Source organism: Pempheris klunzingeri, chromosome 22 (assembly GCF_042242105.1).
Source record: "Pempheris klunzingeri isolate RE-2024b chromosome 22, fPemKlu1.hap1, whole genome shotgun sequence".
Taxonomy (NCBI): Eukaryota; Metazoa; Chordata; class Actinopteri; order Acropomatiformes; family Pempheridae; genus Pempheris; species Pempheris klunzingeri.
The window spans coordinates 10,248,818-10,262,258 of NC_092033.1; the positions used below are offsets into that span (position 1 = coordinate 10,248,818).

Genomic DNA, 13,441 nt, shown 5'->3' on the forward strand with positions numbered 1-13,441 from the left:
ATTAGGCTTTGATACGCATATTATTGTCAGTGTGCAATATCATCGCTTTATCACCAGTTCAGCATTGGAAACAGAAGGGACATTATGTAGTTTGCATTACACACAGTAGCTACAGTATTTCAGGGATCACTGGCCAGTAATAATGTCATGTTTGTTACAAATCTAGACCGGAACTTTCTTTTTTTTTTCATACGCTACTATATTTTCTCTCAAACAATAAATCTCTGCTGTCTTACGGCATTACATTACCCATCTCTGTGTCTCTGTCTGCTCTTCCTCTTTATTTGTCACCACTCAGGCATTTTAAAGTCAGATATAGAGCTTGAGATTTCTGTGGAAATCAACTTGCAACAAAGAAGAGTGTATGAACATGCAGGGGTGTTTTCTTTGCTCCCACACCACTGCTGTACTCTGTACAGTGTCGAGTACAGTTGGCTGCCATTTTACATGGCATCCTATTGTACCTGCCAACATCACGTTAGTATCATAAACGAGCTGTTAGCAAAGTTCAACAATAGCGGTTGCCTTAGGCAACCAGATATTGAAGCGTGTCAACCATATCATTTGGTCTGATTGCCCCTGTTTGAAAGTGCTATTTTTGAGTTGGGGAAAGAAAAGCTGTATGTCTTCAGTATAAAACTGGGCAAAAGCGTGAATAAGAGCACATTGATTTTCTCCATCACAAATAGCAAGAATAAACATGAGTGTAAAGTTTAATCAATAGGGCATCAGCAAGCACATGAAAGGCCCCATAGAACCCAAACAGAGGAGAAACTTAATCAAAACTTGAAGGATAAATCTGTATAACTTAATTTAACTCAAGCTATAAACAATTAAACTATGACAACAAAAAAGTAATGATCGTTGTCAAACTTGGAATGTAAAACTTTTTGTTGAGTTAGTGTGTATGTGTGTGTGTGTTGTGTCTTTTTTTTTACACCACATGTAGAGTTCTTCTCTCATGCTCCGAGCTAAAACTCACACACTAACTTGGTGCCCTCTCCACCTCAGGCACAGTAGATATACTAAACCATCCTTAAATTGTCCTGGCACCATCAACTATCCACTGCTAGAATGGCAAGCTGCCACACTGGCACACACTCACTCACTAAAAGACTTCTCTCTCTCTTCCTTCATCACTCTGAATGTCTCTCTCCACTCACTGTTCAGAGTTTGATTTCCTCCATTTTTTTCTTCCTCCGTCTCTCCCGGACCTATCACATCAGTCAGTTTTTCCTCCTCCTCTTCCTAACACCTTTTATCTCTCCACTGCTCTTCTTCATCACTTCTTTGTTGTTTACTCGCCGTTGTACTCCATTCCTCTTACTCCTCCATTTCTCCGCCTTCCGCACATCACTCCCTCAGTTCACCGTACTTGCCATGATTACTTTTTTCTCCACTCATCTCCCTGAGTTGTTTTTTAACCTTTGCTATTCATGTTATCCAAACTGAGTTCAGGCACTTCATTTAGCCGGCGATGGGGTACGCAACTCATTTGGGTTTTTGCATGTGCTAATTTGCATTTTGACTTTCAGTGCTATGTCATGATGAACAATAATCCCCAGGAATTAAAGTGGAGAGGCACTCACATCAGACCTGGTGCTGGCCTCATTATGAGCTTTGATTTAAAATGCTGTTATCTGCAATTATTTGCAACTTGCATCAAGCAATTCTGCCCCGAGTACCCACACTAGGTTGATAGTAATGCCTCCGGTTTTTAATTTCAACTGAAGGCATACAGTAGAGAAACAAAAAATGTGTGTCTGTAGGCCAATATTTAAAAGATAAAGTGAAAAAGGTAGTGGGCTCAACAGATAACTAGATACACTTGATTTTTTTCTTTCCACCTGATTGGTCACACAAGTAATAAGTGCCTGCAGCAGCAATCCTTGATCAACACACAGAGACTCAGAACCCAGACATGATATTTTTTGTCGCAGATGTAGCTGAAATGAGTCTGTCATGACAGCTCAATTGGAAGATGGCTGCGCGGCTGAAGCACTGTCTTTTGTGCTCTGCTGCTTTTCACCAGTGTTTCCTGTCAGCAGCCGCCAACCACATGACTGATTTTAACTCTGTCAGGCCATCGGGTGCTAGGCGTCTCGTCCAGTCACCTCAGCTAACAGACATCGGTGCTAGCCCCCAAAGTGCATTAGCATTACAAGCTAATAATCTCCTGCTTGCTAATTGCTAGTCAATTACAAAAGCAGAAGTGTCTGTCACTCCCTTGCCAGTGCAATTATTATCAATCACCAGCAGCGAGGAAGCCAGCAGTATCGACCTAGGCCCAGTTTCCATTATGTTCCCACTGAAGATAAAGATATAGAGGTAGCATTCACACACCTTGGATAAATGTTTGTAAAGATATGCTTAAGATCTTTATTGAAACGTTACAATGGTGTGTTTGCGTGAGAGTGAGTGTGTCAGCAGAAGTGAGGCTGTGGGGAAAACAACATTGAGGTGGCTCGCTGAGAGTGAAAGCTGTAGATGAGAGTCCTGGAATCCTTAATTATCCAGCAGCCCAGTGGGGAATTGAGTTTTATTTTTTTTTCCTTTTATCTTCTCTCCCTGTATTGTTTCTGTATTCACAGTGAGGCCTTGCTTTTCATGTATGAATGTTGAGAAGAGGACTTTTAAGTAGCTTTGAGGGCAGCCTTTTAAGTGGTGGTTCACATGAGATGTGGGTATTTTTTTATTTCTTTATTTATACGTGTCTTTTTTACATGCCTCACAGCTAGTGTAGTTTTCTCACAGCTTACAGTCAGAATCCCTTGTGTAGTTAATAGCGCATTGGTTGCGTTGCCCAGTAGTAGTGTTAATGGGGGTTGAAACTGTAGATGAAGATGAAATGGCGTGCTTAGAAGTGTAGTCACACCTACAGCTACATGTGGGAAATCCATACAGGAAATCAGGAAGGAGGCTCACACATACACAGGATGCCTCCAGGGATGGGTTGTTCCATTTATCAAAGTGCAATTGTGCTGTTTGGTGCACATACACTAAAGCAAGGTGGCTCGTGTGTTGTAGTCTGCTGCTGTCGTACTGTTGTGGCACTAGTTTGGACACTGATGATATGCCTCATGGGAATGTTGGGGTTCCTATACTGCAGATTCGCTGTAACAAAATTAGGCCTCATGGGCGAACAGCGTTTCATGTAGTAGCACCGCTGCTGTCACTGATGAGCTGTCCCCAAGCAGAGAGGACGAACATTGTTACGTGTGTTGGGGTCTCTCATGAGATCCAACACACACTCCTATTTAACTATTTATATGAAATATAGAAAAGGGGGGGAAACAAGAAAAGCACAGAAATAAAATACCTGAAAGACCACATCCAAGAAAAACAATGGTCAACAAAAATTACAACAATGAAATAAGGGGAGAAAACAGGGTTGGATTGTTTCCGAGTAGAGGCAGTGAGCACCCCGTGGTTCCTACCACGGTGGATCAGGGACCCATTGTCTTCAGCGCAACCTAGAAATTCTTCACCATGTCATCTGTAAATGGCTTTTAGCTGTATCCAGACCACCAATTGACTGATTTTCAGGTCGCTGCCCTCCCTGTTCAACCCCAATGCCTGTCACACCCCATCGAGAACCCCCTACCTCATCCCTAAAAAACGCCACAGGGCACATATAAACCCACACACACACACACACTGAGCCTCGTGCGTGTGTGACAGCATGACCGCTCCCCACCAATGGCTCAATACCTAATTTACAAGTAGAGTTAGAGATGGGGCCTTTTAATGGACATTTCTGCTCCCCTATTATTGACTGCACACACACTCACATACACACTCGCTTGCACAGGCAGTCGCCTCCCCTGCTGCCGTGGCTCCGACGGGCCTTTTGACATGTCCTAGCTGACACGCGCCACTTCCCAAATGCCATTCCATCTTCTGCAGATGTGTGTGTGTGTACACACTCGCACACTGTATCCTCCCTCCCACACACCCTGGAACGATAAGGAATTTGAGGAAACATTTGAGTTTAGAATTCATGTTCAAACTTTGATTATTTTGAGTTGTGTGACCTCGTGGGAATGAGGAAATAGATATTGGAGAAAAGGAGAAAAAGTCTTTACTCAGCCTTTATGAAAGAGTTTGTGCATGTGTTGTGTTGTGTGTGACGTATTTCTATGATACATTAGTGTTTACGTAAGGCTTGTTTTCTTTCCAGGGCCCCTGGGAGAGCACTGAACAATGTTCTGTGATATCTGTTGTTAGTCCTTGCGTTTGTTGTGAGTGCGTGCTTGTGTTTCATATGTGTGTGTCCTCTTTAACTCTATGAACCCATGCTGGTGGGCTTGTCATGCCACGTTCCCACCAAAGTGCCTGATCCCCTCCGACAGCAATGCTGTGGGGACCAGCGTGCAACACGCCGTAATCCCAGTTTACCGCAGAGAGGGACAATGACACTCATACACTTTAAGTACATGTAAGGCTCCTCTTTTTTACAAAAAAAAATACCCCCAGATTTTTTATGAAGCAGCAGACTGGTATCAACAGATTTGAACTCTGATTGAGTGCATCCAAAATTTTCTGCAAAAAAAGATGCCGATTGCTGCAGTTTACTAGGGCTGCCACGATGTTCTTAGACAACTAGTTGTCATTAGTTCAAGCCATTAGTTGACTAGTCGACCCATATTTATGATATTAATTCAATATTTTAAACACATACTTTTTGGGGGCTTCAGACAATGGTGTGAGGTCCAGGGCTGACACAGAATGTTAGAGAGAAATTCAGACTGTAATAATGAGCCTTTGAAAGATAGATTTTACAAGTGCACGCACGAAGCGAGCTGCTTGTTAACGACACCGGCAAGAAAGCGGTAATGATGTTTGTTATTAATTTATTTCAACCACCAACACAATAACTTATAATCAGGGGTGTAGTAGTACAGTATAAATGGCTGGTGAGCCCAGATCCACAACAACACACGCAGCACGCTCTCATGCACATCCCGAGGGACAGACAGAAAAAGAGGGCTGGTAAAGAGACGGCCAGGGCTGAAATCCAGTAAAAACTTTATGAATTTGATGGTCCACCGGCCCACTGGGATTTGAGCAGGCGATTCTGAATGTGTTGGAGAAACCAGAAAGGAACATTTCTCTGAATATTTTGTTAATTTATTTCAATATAGTACAACATGGCTTTACTCTGTCGAAGTCATCCCGCACTTTGGATTTCTTGTCAACATAAATAACTGTAAACGGCTAAATAACCTAATAACTGCAGGCAGTCGGCATGTAAATGTTAATGTCTGTAGGTGACTGACTGTGAGAGTGACTCAGTGTCACAGTGCATTTCCTTTGTATGCTGTTTCAACTAAAATGCCCTCCAGCATTTCATACACAGAACAGCCATATAGGTGTGACCTAATTTTCGCTCCTGAATACAGTTTTGAGTTGTCTTGTTTTTTTTCCTGCGACCAATGAAAACTTGATCACCAGAGACTTTTCTCATCAACTAATGCTTGGTCAACAGGGGGTGGCCCTGTAGTTTATAGTAAGCAAGGTTCTTTTGCATTGACTGTCCCTCTTTCTCTTTATCACACACACACACACTCACACTCACTGAAGCCTTTGAGGATTCTCACCCTAGTTAGTTATGGTGCTTATGTGACAAGCATTTTCCTATCAAACCACTTGTACAATGCAATGTCTGAAGAGACTTTCCCAAAACCTCTCCTCCTGGCTTCCTCTCTGCGTGCCATGCAGTATTAATGCACTGGTATGTTGAATGAGAGACATCTCTTAGGACTACAATCCACAGCGCAGCCAAGTACACTCAACTTGAAACAGTGTGAGTTACAGACATAAAAGCAGTTCTGTTCCGGAGAACGCTCTGACGATGACCTATCTTTTGCAGAGCTTTCTGCGCTCAGTGGAGTCAAAAGGAGACAGAGACGGCAGGTGGAGGAAGAATGAAACGGGATGTAATGAGGATTGAGGAAGTAAAAAAAGAGTAACAAATCAAAAGCACAATTGCAAAGAACAAAGCTGAAACAAACGATGACCAAAGGGAGTTAGTGGCATTGTTTTGGGGTTGGAGTTTGATTGCTCGTGTCTGGGAGGCTGTGTGTCTGATCGTTATTGTTGTTAATGAGAAAAGCTCGACATGCGTGGACAACAAGCCTCAATGTTCCATTCGCACTCGAGTGGTTTTTACGTCTCCTGACTTCCCTTGTCGGCAGCGAGGACTAAGAGAGCACACACAGCCCTGAAACTTTGATTAGTCACTTGCTTTTCATACGCACTCTGTCCAAAATCTGGTTTCACTTAGCATTTTTGCATACTGTGAAATCCAAAAAAGAGGCAGCTCACCTACGCACCAGACGCGCACAACCTGTCAGAAAGCTGCCATGTTAGAACTCGCTCAGATCCATCACTTTCACACCGTGCTTACCACAACACCACCTGGGCATGGCATGCCGGCGAGCACGGGGAAGTGCACGTTATCTCTCTCACTCTCTCATTCCCAGACAGATTCACAGCCAGACAGACACACTGACTAGTGCCAAAACACCAGACCCACACCACCTGTCGTTCATCTTACGAAAAGCATCACACTTACACAAAGTCTCCCACCAAGTCTGTGGCTACACAGTTACCTGCTTGCCTTAAAACTGACTCAGACTGTAAACTTTTACCCTGAGTGGACATGCCAGTATTAAAAAGTTGTTTTCTAGTCTCACAATGCTCGTAAATTTACTCAAATCTGAACTGTTGGAGTGAAATTATATTAAACTGACTTCTGTAATCAGTTAAACTTTCAGTTGTTGCATGTTTCAGTATCTGAGTCAAATGGATGTTGGCAATTAATCACACACATTCAGGGACACTCCCCCACACACACAGCATCCTCCATAGCCAAACAGCATATCTTCTGCCCCTGCCAGCGTCCATGGCCACTGCTCACCAAACATGGCATCTGTCTGGCATATGGGAGCTCTGTAGGGTCATCCAGACGAGCACACCGTCACCCGCTTCCTTCTGCCACCCAAACCTCCTCCAAACACAGGGATTGCTTCTCCTTGTCCCCTCATTCATTCTCTTCTTCCTCCTCCACATAATTAACCTTAAGCTTCTTGATTGTTGGCCTCTTTCCTTTGCTGGCACATCTTTTTTTTCCCCTGACAATCCTGCATCACACCTCCCCTCCTTTCCACCCTCTCCTCTGTATTTAATGCCTCGCTTGTTTCCCATGACGAGAAACATTCCTCTCCTTTGCTGCTTTAAGTCATCTCCAGATGAGTTTAGCTTCTGTTTGTGTTGTAAATGAGCCATTATGCCTCCCTACTGGAGCCGATAGAAAAGCTGTGAAAGGAGGATCCGGGACAGGATACGTGGAGCTGTTCAGACTCCGAAGGCAGTCATCATCGGTGTTCAGCTGTACACTGATTGGCTGTTGTGTCACACCGAGCTGAAGTGAGCAGAACAGTGAAAGATGAGGGCGAGCCAGGAAAGGCACCCTCCCAACCAGAGTACAAAGAGGCTCAACATGATAGTTCCAGTATGGCAGCACATCATCTGTGCATATTGTGCTGTAGTGCTCTTGACTTGGTATCTTTCACAGAATACTTTGCATTTGGATGCAGACTCTCATCTCTGAAGAGTTTGCCAAAAGTAAAGACTCAAAGTTGAGCTGGAGTTTATAATTCCTACTTTGTCATTTTGCTCACAAATGTCATTTTTCTCTTTTCGGCTCAAATATTGCTAGACTCACTCTGGTAGATATGAAACCCTCCTCCACATCAGTTTAGTCTCCCCATAACTTTCCAAGTGCAGCACTAGCAAAGCCAGCTAAAAATGCTACAGGCATGGATAGCTCCCCTGCAAAGCCCAAACGGCCTCACTGGCCCTTTTGTGTCTGTGAAATGGGTCTTCCATATGGTGACATCTGCCTGATGGGACCAAGATGCCATATTCCAACGCCTTCCCAAAAATCTCTCCTTCACTTGGCTTTGATGGATGACCACTGCACTTTCCCCAGCCACACACTCACATGTGCACTCCCTGAGAGAGGCTGCACCATCCAGCTGCAGGTCTGTTATCTTGGCGGTGCCATGTGCAGCATAGCTATCAAATCAACCTATGTGCACGAGCTAGCTAAGCAATTAAACTCCAGAGCCCCATCCACACTCAACGGTTTTAACATCTGGCATCCTTGTTCTGGTGTGTGTGTGCGTCTGAGTGTGAAAGCCAGCTCATCTGCTACTATAATGAGCTACAAAACATGGTGCACAAGTGAATCTATTACAAGAACACAAATACTCTTCTATGCTGTCTCTGCTTTTTAAGTGACTTTTGCTTTCTCTTTTTTTTTTTTTAATGTCAGTTTAGTTTACCAGATCAGTGGGACAAACTCAAAATCATTCAGGTATTTGCAGCACAACTCTTACTTATAGCGCTATACTTCAACCGCTCACAGGCAGAATTTGAGTGGTGTGGGTGGCCAAGGTTAAACATGTTAGAGGTGAAGTGAACTGTGTGTGAGGACCTTGAGTTAGAGCTCCATCACACTGTATCCACACTGACACTGTAATGGTGGAGGACAGCTCCACTCAGAGGGTCTGCCGCTCGAGCTTTCCAAGGTCCATACATCCACTCACACTATTCCCATCTTACCAAGCACTGTGTGTGTCTCTCTCTCTCTCTCTCTCTCTGCCCCCCCTCCACTCCTTGCCCTATGACTCATCACTGGTTCATTCAATGAGGCTAAATGGCTGTTCTAGCAGAAGCAGTCAATATGCTCAACACTGCACATTGGCTTCCTCCAACTCATTTATATCCCGTCTGTACTCTCACTGTGCCAGTATTACGTAGGTCCAGTTCTTTGAGTCCAGAACTAAAGCAAAACAGATAAATGCATTTATGATGGATGGATGAATAGATGTACTTTATTGATGTAAGCCTATCGTTACAGCAGCATAAAGGAAAAAATACATAGTAAATCTGTATACATACAGGTGTCTCTGGAAAGTTTAGGCTGAAATGTTTAATACAACTGCTTTACATGAGACGGTGTGTGTCCAGTACCAGACCAACTGAGTTTGTAGCAGCAGAAGTTCTGAGCGTACTGAATCTGATAAGGTTGTGTGTTTATTGCCCATAAAATCAACTTTTCATGTATTAATTGTTCTCTCAAAAGTTCCACTGTCTTGTAACTATGAATAACTGCACTTTTTTATGGAAAACTCTGATAAACTGTCTAAGGTGCCTGTTCACTACTGTGCAATAGAGCTCTACATGAAACCAAGTTAAAACTTGGGGCTCACCCCCTTTCAGCTAGTAGCTCCCTTAAGGCGTCCTGTGAATGCGCTTGATTATGAATTGCTGCTACAAACCAGTGAGGTGTTGGCCTCAGGCTAGCAGGCACGATGGGGTATGAGAGCCTCTCATCTCGAGTGGCTTTGCCAGTATGAGTCGTAGCATGAAGCACGAAGTGATGCCATGCGCACGGCGGAGAAAGCAGTGACCCCAAACAGGGAGCCATGATGTGGCATTCTGCGCTCCGTATGCTTCTTTCACATGTTGGTGCGTTCCGCATCCCCTGCAGTGACATAAACACTCTGCGTCTATGTGTGTTATCTTGATCCTGTTGATCTTCAGAGAACACTGTTTCTTACATCTCAGTTTTGCTGAGGGGGTGCGCAAGTGCCCCTCAGAAAAAATGTGAACTTTGTGCAAAAACTTGAGAATTCCCATGTAAGCAGGTAAAAGAAATGTCTCCAGGGGCAGAGCAGGTTGAAAAGATTTACTGATTCACCTTAATCCTTTAAAACCCTGTGTGTGACGCAGTGATGTGATATGCTAATGACTCCTCTCTCTCTGCCCTAGGTGACGGAGTACCTGAACAGTCAAGAATCCGCCAAGAGTGCCAGGGTAAGCTACTTTATCCAAAGCCAGCGGTCTCATCTCATTGTCTTTGCCTCTCTTTTCATCAGCTTCTCTGTCGCCTCCTCCTCCTTATAATTGCGGTATGTCTGCCTATCAGTGAGAAATCTAATATTGCCAAAACAAGAATACATTACAACACTAATTACTTTTCGACATCAACTACCAGAGAGAAAGTGTTTTTTTGTCTTTGCTGCTGCTCACTCGCTCGCTCGCTCGCTCGTTCTCGGCCTCTCTCAAAATGCGACACATTACATTGGCAGTCATCACTGTCCCATATGGATTGCTGCCCACAGTCTGTGCAGGTCCATACTGTGAAAATGGGGGTGGGGATGTGAGCAAAGTGTACAGTGAGGACAGAAAGAGAGAGGAGGGAAAAAATGGAGAATGAATAAAGGACACAAAGCACACAATCCAGTGAAAGTCAGAGCTTTTACACAACACTGTCCACTGGAAGTGACTTAATTAAGCCGAGGGAAGTGTCGGGACAGTCAGAGTGAAACTGTCAGCAAAATAATGGAGAGGAGCTCAAGGAATTTAAAACATACAAGTACATGAAAGAATCTAGTAATGGAGGGCATGCTAAAGCAAGTCTATGCTGTAATAACACCTGTGTTTCTATAAACTACAGTATTCAGTTGTTATAGGACATTATTTGGCTTTTTTAAGTCAAACTTTGCATCAGTGACCTGTTAAAGATGTACATGTTCAGTAGATGGGCTGGGGAAGGAAATGACTGAAACACAGACTGACCTATTGATGTTTTTGGTCGTTTCATTCGGGATATTTTAATAACAAAAACGTAGAATATCAGCAGCCTCATCTTTTTAGGAAATAATAATCTGAGTTCCTCAGGTACTGCAAAGTGTAAGAGCCCTGTGGGCAACAGATCATTTTGGTTTTTTAACTTCAGACTTTAGACTTTGCCAGGAAAGCATTTGCTCAAATCCGAGGTGCCTTTCACAAGAACTCTGCCAAGTCTGCATAGGCCCTATTTTGTTTTTACTCATGTAAATGTCAAAGTACAATAGCTCAAAATCCAGGAGGAAGCCATCCCTTCTGTGTTTTTTTAGTTCTACAGCATGCTCTGCCAAAGAACCAGTCAGAGGTGGAATTGACTCCAATCACAATTGGGGTTACTACCATGTTTTCATGTGTTGCGGAGGAGGAGAAAAAAGGCAGCTGAGTGAGAGACGGGACATGGCAAATGGCTTCATTCATTCATTCGTCCTAATAACTAGTTCTAATTAGCACAGTCGCTAATTAGCTATGAATCACAGCATTAACAGCTGAGCGTGCATGCCTCTGAGAGCCAAAAAGGAGACACACACACACACACACACACACCACCCCACATACTGCACAGTTTCTATCACATTTAAATAACCAATATCGTACCGGGTGCTGCTCCAAACTCCACACACACTTTGCCAATAGCACTGTAATAAAGGCGACATTTAGCTGGGAAACGCATGTGATGGTTTATGAGGCGATGCGGGAATGTGGATGTAATGGAATAGCAAAAGTAATAGACTTGGTGGTATTTGAGGCATTGTGGGCCGCCAGCTTGGATGGGCAAGCACAAAGAGTTGGATTAAATGGTGGTGATGATGATGATGATGATGATGCAGCAGGCACCTTCACACTGGGCTGTAAAAGCAGTGATCGCTCTCTCTCTCTCTCTCTCGCTCTCTCTCTCTCTCTCGCTCTCTCTCTCTCTCTCTCTCTCTCTCTCTCTCTCTCCATTACATAGTGGCTTCCTCGCTTGCTCCCACGCTCTTTTTCTCTTGACCATTTAACATATAATGTGCTAGAGAGGTTATTGAAGTACCATTCAAAGCAATTGGGAACATTACCACATTTATGGTTATTTGTTTCACTGTGGTCAATACAATCGGTCTCTGTCTTCCCATCAGCTCAACATTTGGCGCTACGGGGACTTCCGTGCGGACGATGCCGATGAGTTTGGTTACCGCCGTTAAAAACACAGAACACACACAAAACCGACCATCCAGTCAACACCATTCCAAAGACCAACATGGACGACGAGTGATATATTGGACAGAAGACAAAGTAAATAAATGATGAAAAACTTAACAAGCATTGACTCACTCTTCCTTTTTATTTGACATTTCAGCCCTCCAGTCTTGACTTTATACTGCTCGTACCTTTTTTCTCCAGCTAGCCCCGGTAGCTCCAATTAGAGCATGCTAGCAGTGCTAAAACAAGAAAATAATCATCTTCATTCTTTATTTTCCTGATGGGCCACTGCCAGCTCAAGCAGCCTGCACTATTGCCAATCTGTGTTATTTGCCATGTTACCTTTTCAGCAGACTTCCTGTGTGAATGATAATAATTATGATACTCACGTTTGTGTTTCAGCCAATCATGTTCTTTGCTCTCTGACGCTCTAACCCAGTCCCTGCTTTTACCCTGTACAGGAAGGGACTGGGTGTTTGGGGGAGACGCTTGATTTTTTGCAAACAAATGCTTCCTAATAAATTTCATGTAAATGTGAGGATATGTTGAAAAGTATAAATGGATTTATTGTAGAGAAATACTGTAGGTGGAGCCACACAGACAAAAAAAAAAAAAAAGGATGAGTTTATTTTTGTCTTCAATGTATATCTGTGTGATGATAACATTTGCGGATGCTTTTGTGGGGAGTGTTTTGTCGTTTATTCACTATGTCACACTTTTATGACCAGTAAAAATAGATGCCATCATGTGGCATTTTATCATCTCTCTCCTTCTGTAAAGTTTACATTCTAATAATGGTTATGATCCTGTCTTGGGCAGTCTCTCTTCTCTTTCTGTCTCTGTATGCCACAGCAGAAACAGTGTTTGAATTTGTTTCCACATATTGGACCTTTGCATTCTATTAAAAATCTGCTGCATAAAAATAAGCAAAGTAAAAGTGTTGTAATTTTTTTTGTAACAATCTGAAGAGTACTCAAATGAATAGACAATCCTTGGTCCAAGACAACAGTCTGGTCTACATTAGTTCTACTACTTGACTTTAATGAAACATTTGTGCCAAAATAGAAGAGCACTTCTACACCAATGAAAAGGTTTTGTCACCTGTAAAACAAAACACTCTGAGGAAGGTCTTTGACTGAAAGTGTGGCAGTTTTTTGTTTTTTCAATGAATTTGAAATTAGCAATGAAGAGAATGTCGAAGCCCACAAGTCTGCTTATCTACTCCAACCAAACAATAGAGTAAAATAGACTCTCACTAGTTGATGAAAATTATGCTGAATGGCAACTGCTGAATTTACATGAGGTGATGCCACTTTTTTTTTTCAGGGGGTTGTTTTGAAGAGCACGTATCAGAAATGTGTTTGTGTGATCTCAATGCCAGGAAACAAAATAAAACGTGACTTTCCAACAGGATGGACCAAAGGTGAAAAGAAACTAACTCGTTTACACAGCATGACGTCTGGGTATCAACATGCAAATGCTTGCCAAGGCTTCGTTGTGGAAGAGTTAAAATGGAGATTATGGGGGTGGATACCCAACGTGTGTTTTATTGGCAGGACTT

General features: G+C 43.1%; 1 protein-coding gene across 1 annotated transcript in view; it reads left to right on the forward strand.

Moving 5' to 3' along the window:
- The window catches only part of snd1 (staphylococcal nuclease and tudor domain containing 1), a 166,347-nt gene extending 153,542 nt beyond the window's left edge, over positions 1-12,805 (forward strand). Inside the window, exons 23-24 of the mRNA XM_070853545.1 lie at positions 9,844-9,888; positions 11,817-12,805. Of these exons, the coding sequence (XP_070709646.1) occupies positions 9,844-9,888; positions 11,817-11,882 (111 nt within the window). The 3' untranslated portion in view covers positions 11,883-12,805. The remainder of the gene's footprint in view (positions 1-9,843; positions 9,889-11,816) is intronic.
- Positions 12,806-13,441: the final 636 nt, after the last annotated feature.